The 8,926-nt window shown below is 48.7% G+C and overlaps 1 protein-coding gene across 3 annotated transcripts in view; it reads right to left on the reverse strand.

Annotated features, from left to right (window-relative positions):
• NTF3 (neurotrophin 3) overlaps positions 1 to 8,596 on the reverse strand; it is a 61,710-nt gene extending 53,114 nt beyond the window's left edge. The window contains exon 1 of one of the 3 annotated variants that reach the window (XM_053387708.1): positions 8,278 to 8,596. In XM_053387708.1, coding sequence (XP_053243683.1) covers positions 8,278 to 8,295 — 18 coding nt within the window. In that variant the 5' untranslated portion in view covers positions 8,296 to 8,596. Of the gene's footprint in view, positions 1 to 7,582; positions 7,680 to 8,277 lie in introns of those variants that run through there. The other 2 variants (XM_053387710.1, XM_053387709.1) reach the window with 2 other exon arrangements.
• Between the last annotated feature and the right edge of the window lie 330 nt (positions 8,597 to 8,926).

Raw genomic sequence — 8,926 nt, forward strand, 5'->3', positions numbered from 1 at the left:
GACTTAAATTATATATATATATAAAAGCTAAGCATCTGGGGCCCTTTGCAGATGTGGGTTTTGGTGGAATTCCTCCAAATTATCTGGCCATGCTCCTTGAGCTACTTTCCTGTAGGGTTGGGGCTGGTAGGAGTGGAACCACTATTGCCTCAAAACTCCCAACCACCTGCGTCAATGGTGACAAAAGTTGCTGAGATATCAAGGGAAACCAACAGGGTTGACTCCCTGCATCTCTCTTCCGATAAAAGGTCATCAACCAGGGTAACCAAGGCTGTTTCGGTGCTAAAACTAGGCCTGAAACCAAGTGATGATGAGTCTGGATAAACTGTTTCCTCCATGCACACCTGCAGCTGGCTGCCCACCCCCTCATTTTACCCAGAAAGGGAATATTAAAGACTGGGTAGTAGTTTTCTAAAACCTCTGGGCCCAAGAAGGGTTGGGCATAAAACCCTCCCATAGAAAGGCATTAACTAAACCAGGCAGAGGCAAACTCGGCCCTCCAGATATTTTGGGACTACAACTCCCATCATCCCTAGCTGACAGGACCAGTGGTCAGGGATGTTGGGAATTGTGGTCCCAAAACTTCTGGAGGGCTCAGTTTGCCTATGCCTGAACTAAACCACAGACCCATCCATTCAATCAATTCCTACTAGATTTCATCTACCATTATGGGAAGAGATCAAAATGGCTTCTATCTGACCTTACTTCTGCAAGCATCCACAACAACCGAAACGGATACCACAGACTGTAACTAGTCAGTTCTCCAAGGTCGTCTATTAGCTGTGGCTTCCAGTGTGGCGCAGATCTGGGGGATTTTGCCCTCAAAATACATTGCAAATCTCTCCCAGCAGCCTATTGATTGGTCTGTTGTTCATAATGCCACGCTGGTTTGAACTAGCAGGTTCCAAGCATAAATCTGTGGGTTAACTGGACCATAAAGAAGGCTGATCGCCAAAGAATTGATGCTTTTGAATTATGGTGCTGGAGGAGACCCTTGAGAGTCCCATGGACTGCAAGAAGATCAAGCCTCTCCATGCTGAAGGAAATCAGCTCTGAGTGCTCACTGGAAGGACAGATGCTGAAGCTGAGGCTCCAATACTTTGGCCACCTCATGAGAAGAGACGACTCCCTGGAAAAGACCCTGATGTTGGGAAAGATGGAGGGCACAAGGAGAAGGGGATGACAGAGGACGAGATGGTTGGACAGTGTTCTCGAAGCTACCAGCATGAGTTTGACCAAACTGCGGGAGGCAGTGGAAGACACGAGTGCCTGGCGTGCTCTGGTCCATGAGGTCACGAAGAGGTGGACACAACTAAACGACTAAACAACAAAATCAAGAAAATGGAGTTGCACATTTTCACTTGGGTGGTTTGGATTCTTGATCCTGATAACACATGGTGAACTCTTACAGTATTATGCTCTGCCCCACCCCCACCCCATGCTGGAAATAGGCAGGCATTCTCCTTGCATCTTCAAGACAGCTCACGTAATACTGTCTCTTAATGTCCTGCTCTCCCTTCCATTCAATCCAAGCTCAAGTGCTTTTGGGAAAGTGAGGATGCTTTTGGGACTCCACAGCACCAGCCAGCTGTAACACAAGCTGCCTCACAGAATACCATGGCTCCCTTGGGACAACATCACTGCAAGGAGAGTGAGGATCAATGCTGCTCTGGGGTTCCCCATTCTGTCCAGCAGCACAGTGTAAATATGCAAGATGGCGGCAGACCTTTAGGCCAGACCCTTCAGTTATTACTGCCTTAGCTTTGTGCCTCAAACCCAGTACCTGCTCCTCCTGAACAGAACTATGGCTACCAATGAAGCAAGTTCTGATATGAACTGCAGGGGGTGGATTCAAGCAAAGCAATTGAAGGGATTTTGAGGGGAGCCTGGAGCATTTTAACAGGATGAGCAAAACTTCTCAAGTGGGCTTTGTGCATCTTTCCATGAAATTTGACTCCTTTTGCCTACAAAACATTCCTGTCCTGTCAGGGAACTGCCATCAGCTCAGAGGCAGGAGGTGGAAGGGCAGTTGGGTTACAGGGAGCCGCTGAAGTCCTCCGGGGAGGAGGAAAGCCACACTTCCAGTGGGGAAGGGATGCAGGGCTTGGAAGATGCAAGGGAGAGCCGCAACACCGAACCTGAGCAAAGCGGGGGGGGGGAGCCAGGTTCCCCTTTGCCCACGCCCTCTCTGCGCAGAGGGGAGGCGTAGGGTGGGGGTCAAAAGACTGCTATGCTGGAGAAAAATTAAGGACCGCCCACTCCCAGATTCTGCTAGTGACTGAGCAGACATGGAATTGAGACAATCTGCATTGTGAATGTTTTGCACAGATAATAAATCCTTGAAAAGACCAGGGGGAGTCTTGCCTGTTTGCTCTCGAGCCGGCATTCATAACATGTCCCTCCAATTTCAGCTGGCTGAGATAGTAAATATATCGCCTAGCTATTAGCTTCTAGTTCACCATCTACTACCCAGGCTACCAAATGCCTAATTTGTTTTTATTACGTTTGTATGCAGCATACATGGTTGTCCCTACCGCATAGGGACAACAACCCTGTGAGGTAGATGAAGCTGACAGAGAGAGTAACAGGCTCATACTCCCACCCTGTGAGCATCACTGGCCAGTGGAAATTTGAACTGTGTCTCCCCAGTCCTACTCCAACACACAAATCACTACTTTGAGATATTTTGTATACAGATGTTAGATGTGTTAAAGGCTCGATGAAGCACACTGCAGTGAAATTTGTATATTCTACTTTATCACTCACACATATCTGTCATGAAAAAGACTAGATTTGGGGCAATTCACATGTTACCAAGCAGATTATCAGAGATCGCAAAGAAAGGAATATATGATAACAACAAGAAGATGAAGAAAGTAATAAAGGACTATCTGGATTGAACTGGATAGAACTGTTTAATTAAAGCAGCAATATAAGTGATGTTTGGACTTGTTCGGAGCTTGATGTATGGGTACCCCCAATAAAATTTAAAATTTGGCTGTATAATTTGGAACTAATGTGATTTGGATAATGTGATGTGATTGGCCTGTTAATAAAAATTATTATAAACAACAGCGTACAAGCTGCTTCCATTCAGATCTCTGTGGCGCAATGGGTCAGTGGGTCTGGCTGTTAACCAGAAAGTTGGTACTTTGAGCCCACCCAGGGACAGCTGTGGACCGGATTCCTGCACTGCAGAAGGTTGGACTAGATGACCCTCAGGGTCCCTCTCAACTCTACAATTCTATGGTGATCTACGATGATGGCTTCTTCCCACACTAGTGATCCTGTTGGGAACATGGTTTCCTTACCTCGTACCTACGGGACCGCCTCTCCTGGTATGCCCCACAGAGAAACTTACGGTCTTCAAATAAAAACATCTTGAAGGTCCCAGGCCACAGAGAAGTTAGGCTGGCCTCAACTAGAGCCAGGGCTTTTTCGGCTGTGGCTCCAATCTGGTGGAACGCTCTGTCACAAGAGACTAGGGCCCTGCGGGACTTGACATCTTTCCGCAGGGCCTGCAAGACAGAGCTGTTCCACCAGGCCTTTGGCCAGGGCACAGCCTGACTCCCTCCCTCGGCAATCTTCACAGAGCTCTGGCCCAATGGTGGCCAGTGGCTTGAATTTAATTAATTTTATAATGAATGATTTTAGAGTGTTGTTTGTGTTGTACTTTTGTACTGTTTTATTGTTGTTAGCCGCCCTGAGCCCGGCTTCGGCTGGGGAGGGCGGGATATAAATAAAGTTTATTATTATTATTATTATTATTATTATTATTATTATTATTACCATCTTAACTGTCAGAGAGATGATTTCTGCTTTGAATGGCCTTTCAAAAGGAACTGGACAAAATTCACAGAAGATGCAACTTTCATTGATAACTCTGATACCAAACTCTGAATCTCCACGTTCAGAAGCAGTGGCCTTCTTTTGAGTACCAAATGCAGGGGTTAAAATGACAGTCATCTTCCTTGAAGCATCTGACTGGTCAGTGTTAGAATGCTCAACTAAATGGACAGTCTGTTCCATCAAGGCAGTTCTTTGCACTTAAACATCACAGTTTTCTCTACCTTCACATTTTGATGGGAAAATATTCTGACATCATAGCCAGTTTACCTCATGTTTTCTTCCTTATTAAATACCAGCCCAAGTTCCCATTTGTCCCTTCTTCTCCAGTACTTGTGATTGTTTATCACCAAACAAACTTCCTTCGCAAATACATTAAAACATACTTCCATGGTGAAGCAATACATTATTCCTTGTTCTATTGCCACACTTTGCCAGAGTTCACCATCTCTACAAACAACTGCAACTGGCCTATATCCTCAGATATCAACTACAGTACCACCATATGCCTGGTATTATTACCACAAGCATCTTATAACACAATGCCATTTGCAGCCTTGTGTGTCCCTCTGAACACAGGTCACCTGCAAACAGCCTCTTGTCCATCATTTCTCCAAAGAATCCATTACAGTCATACCTCTGGTTGCAAATGTGATCCGTGCGGGAGGCAAGTTCGTAACCTGCAGCATTTGCAGCCTGAAGTGCCATGTCTGCGCACGCGCATGACGCGATTTGGCACTTATGCGCATGCGCAAGCACCAAAACACCTGTTCCGGTACTTCCAGGTTCGGCGCGGTCCACAACCCGAAAACGTGCAACCCACAGCGTTCATAACCCGAGGTATGACTGTATAACAATATTATGAGGTAGGTTAGCCTGAGAAATAGAAACCTCCCTAAGGTCATCCAGTAAGCTTGGTAGCTAACTGGAAATTTGGACCCAGGTCTCTGCCATTCAAGTCTTTAGACACCATACTACAAGGGCTCTTAGACTGATGCAGCAATGTTGCCATTAGGATTAGAAGTGAGGTGCATTGCAGGCCTCTAACTTCAAGATTATTCCTTGACTGGTTTTATCCTCCAGCAAACCCCAACTTAAGCCTGCAAATCAATTCACTGCAATTTCAATATAATGGGATTACCTGATGAAATAGGTCACTGCATGAAAGAACACAATATGCCTATTATTTTCCAATGTACCATGGCACTTTCCCCCCAGGGTTTTCCAGATCTTCAGGAAAAAGACTATGCCACTTCAGAATTCCAGATCCTCCCAAGACTACGCCACTTCAGAACTTAAGTGAGAGAATCACAAGAATGAACGTTTCCCTACGTCCAAAATAATGTCCTGCTTCTGGAAAACTAATGGTATGTCAGGGAGACATGACAGTCTGTCAATTTATCTAGTGCAGTCGTCTTCTTTTTTACAAGCTTTGTGTGGAGTTGGGGCCACACACACACACACACACACACAGTGCTGCAGTCCCAGAAGGCTACACTGGGCTTTTCTGTACACATAAATCAGGTCTTGAAGGCTTTCTTTTTGGTGGCTACTAAAAGCTGTCATATTATTTACATAGTAATAAATAAATAACTTTTATTATTTGCATATTTATATTATTATGTGCATATATAGTTACATCCATCCAAGAAACTTAAAATTCAAGTTAATCTCTAAATGTTACTATGCCTATGCGGCCCCAGAAATTATTAACTCATACCTGCTTTGACCACACTGTTGAAATGCAATCAGGATAATAACCGGTTTATATGCTTCCAGAGCATACTCAAGGAACAAGGGGAGATTACTCTGCATATTAGTGGGGAACAAAGGATTAGCGAGTAAGTGTTTATAAATAAAAAAGGTCTTTTCAGTACTAGAACCTAACACTATATATCACACGAGCAACCTTTGTTCCCCAGTTGCCTTTACCTCCTCTTTCCATTCAATGTTTCCTTCCACTCTTTATTACAAGCATGGACCATTCCTTTCATTGTTCGTTCCCCATGCCTAAGGGAAATTTGCACAGATCTTTTAACTGCTCTTACTACAAAGAAGACCACCCTTCCTCCGTATCCTAGCCTTCCCCCACCCCCACCATCCGTCCTGCTCTCAGAACTAATGCCCAGGGAAAGCTGTCCCTCATTAGCAAACAACTGTGGCTTGTCTTCACACTGAACATTAAGGAGGGACATTAAGATACGCTCAGCGCAGGCCTGAGCCCCAAGAACCTCTTGGAAGTGCCACAACCTCCCTTGGTAGCATTCTCAGCAGTGTCAAAACATTTGAGTCTGAAAGTGTGTCCCTCCTGTATGTTGCATGCCAGTGAGCACACCTGCTCACTTTAACCTCCAGACCATAGCTGTCAAGCGTCCCTTATTTGGCGGGACAGTCCCTTATCCCAGCGCCATGTCCCACTGCTGTCCCTTATTGATGATGTCCCTTAAATAAGCTACTGAAGGTAATGGGGCCCTTTCTATGTCCAGCTGTCCTTTGTCAACAACAAATTGTTGATGGTTTTTTTGTGTTGAATATATGCTATATGGTGATTTATGGACCTAATAGGTATCTAAAGCCATTTGCATGCAACAAAATATGTATTTTATCAAAGTAATTGTTGATCCCTTATTTTCGAGGCTGCTGGTCCCTTATTTTCAAATCTGTAAATTGACAGCTATGCTCCAGACCAGATTTGCACCATACCTCTCCAATTTCACTTTGCTTCCATGCCAGCCCCAACTACAGCAAGAATCGGTTCCACCTGAAGGTTCCTGCCACTGTCTTCCTGTCTTTAGGCTACCATCACCTGGGGCAGACACCACAACCCAACCATATTTACTTTCTGCACGTAGTATAATGATAATGAGGTCAGTAGACTCCAGTGGCAAAGCTTCCCCGGAGTCGGGACAGCACCGCTCCAGACAGGAAGCAAAAGCTTGCCAGAAACAAGAAAACCAGACCTGTACACACACAAAAACGTGTGTGGGAGAGAGAGAGAAAACGAGCAGGTGAGGGAACAGGATTCAGCCTAATCTTTTCCCAGGTGTGCCTTTTTTTTTTTGTGCAGAGAATTTTGATTTATTTTATTTGGGGGGGGGGGGCGGGGGAGAGATTCAACATACAGACACACATACACATATACCCTGAAAGACTTCAGGCTATAAAAGGGTTTACTGCTCTTCTAAATTGCCGCTTCTTCCCTAAGAGGCGTGTTTAGAGATTGCAGATTACGTTGCATTATTGTGGTTTTGCAACAATGCAGCTGGATCCCTGGAATGTGTTTTTTTATATATATATAATTGTTTTTGCAACGCTTGCATTTTCTTGCACGCACGTGGTTTCCCCAACTGCCTGGATGCTGGGGGCGGTGGGGGGGGTGGAAGACTTCTCTGGAGATACAACCCACCTAAGATCCCCCATCGAGTCCGACTCTCCAGCACGCGCCTCGCCCCTGCTATACCGCGAGGGAGCTCGCGGGCGCAGCGCGCAGCCTCCGCTTCGCAGGCGCTGGGAATCCTGCTCGCCTCTCCGAATAGCTGCGCGCAAAGTGACCGAGGAAGCCGCCCGCCAGCAAACTTCATTCATACCCAAATCTTGCCGTACGTCCGTCTGTCCGTCCCGTCCCCCCCCCGTCCCCCTCTCCATCTCTATTTCGAGATCCAGACCAACTTTCGCCCTTTCCTAGTTTTATTTTAACGGGGAGGATTAAAGGGCTGGATCTGAAAAGTATCCAAACCATGTCAGGATTGCGCTCGCCTCTTGCCGCCTCTCCCTGCCCGCAAGCCATCGGGCTGAGCGTCTCCCGAAGAAGCTCCCGAGAAACTCTGTGACTTTTGCAGGAGGAGGAGGAGGAGGAGGAGGAGGAAGGCGGAGGCTCCTCTGGCGCGCTTTCCCTCGGGCGCCCCGACGGGGGGATCTTCCCCCTCCGCACCCGCGCACAGGACGGGGCGCACTCCGCCGACCCGCGGGAGCGCAAAGCCTGCCTTTGATTTCCCGGAAAGGAGAATGATTTGGACTTTTTTTGGGGGGGGGGTCCCCGCCTTCGAGAAAGGGGAGGGAGGAGACGACCCACACCTGGAAGGGGCCGCGGGAATCGGAGTTACCTGGAGTAACAGACGGGGAGGGGGGTGGCCGGGGGGGAATCCCCCGCGCGCGTCTTTCTTCCCCGCCTGCTTTTGTTAGGAACCGAGCTTGCTCCAGGTCTCCTCCAAAGCTTGGGGGGGGGAGAATCCAGGGGACCCCCCCCTAAATTTCCTCGCGCACATCTCGCTTTTCCTGGGGAGCCCCGCGCGCGGGGGCTGCGAGTCCGGCGTGGCTTTTACTCGCGAGTAAGCAATCCCGGTGCCCGAGGGAGGCCCAAGCTCATCGGGCCGAGGGAATGGGGTGGGGTGGGGATGTTTCGGCCCCCTCCCGCGACCCCCGTCCCCTTACCGTGGCAGAAGTGAGCATGGCATCCGCGGGGCCGTTTGCAGGGAAGCCGACATGAAGAGAGCGAGCTGGCTGCGCAGGATCCGGCCCTTGGAGAGGCGCGCTGGCTCGCCCGCCGGCGGCAGCAGCAGCAGCAGCAGGGGCCCCCCGCAACTTGCACGGCTCCGAGCCGAGAGACGAGCTGCAACCTCTGCGCCCGCGAACCTGAATCTGCGCGGCTATAAGAAACCCGCTCCGCCAGATGGCTCGCCGCCTTAACCCCTTGGCTGCCGCGCACTCCTCCGGCGCCGGCCCCTTGCAAATCCGCGCCGGGAAACACCAGCAAGAAACTCTCGGGGCGAAGTTTTCTTTCTCAGGCTGCTTTTCTTTTGGGGGGGGGAGAGGGAGGGGCAGCATTTGGATGCCCCTCTTGCGCTCCAGGGCATTAAAAGTAATTTCAAGCCCTCGACTGGCATGTTTTGCAAGGATGGGAAGTTGAGTTGGCATGAGCTAAGCTTGGCCGGGGGGAAAGCGTGCGGTGCGTTTCCTCGGAAGCAAGCCCCACTGTGTCCCAGGAGACTTGCACCTAGGTAAGTGCGTGCAGGATGGCAGCCTAGAGGCCCGTCTCCCGCGCGTGCAAGGCTACCCGGAACTGACTTGCACTGCAGCCTGG

The sequence above is a fragment of the Podarcis raffonei genome, chromosome 5 (assembly GCF_027172205.1).
Source record: "Podarcis raffonei isolate rPodRaf1 chromosome 5, rPodRaf1.pri, whole genome shotgun sequence".
NCBI classification, from domain to species: Eukaryota; Metazoa; Chordata; class Lepidosauria; order Squamata; family Lacertidae; genus Podarcis; species Podarcis raffonei.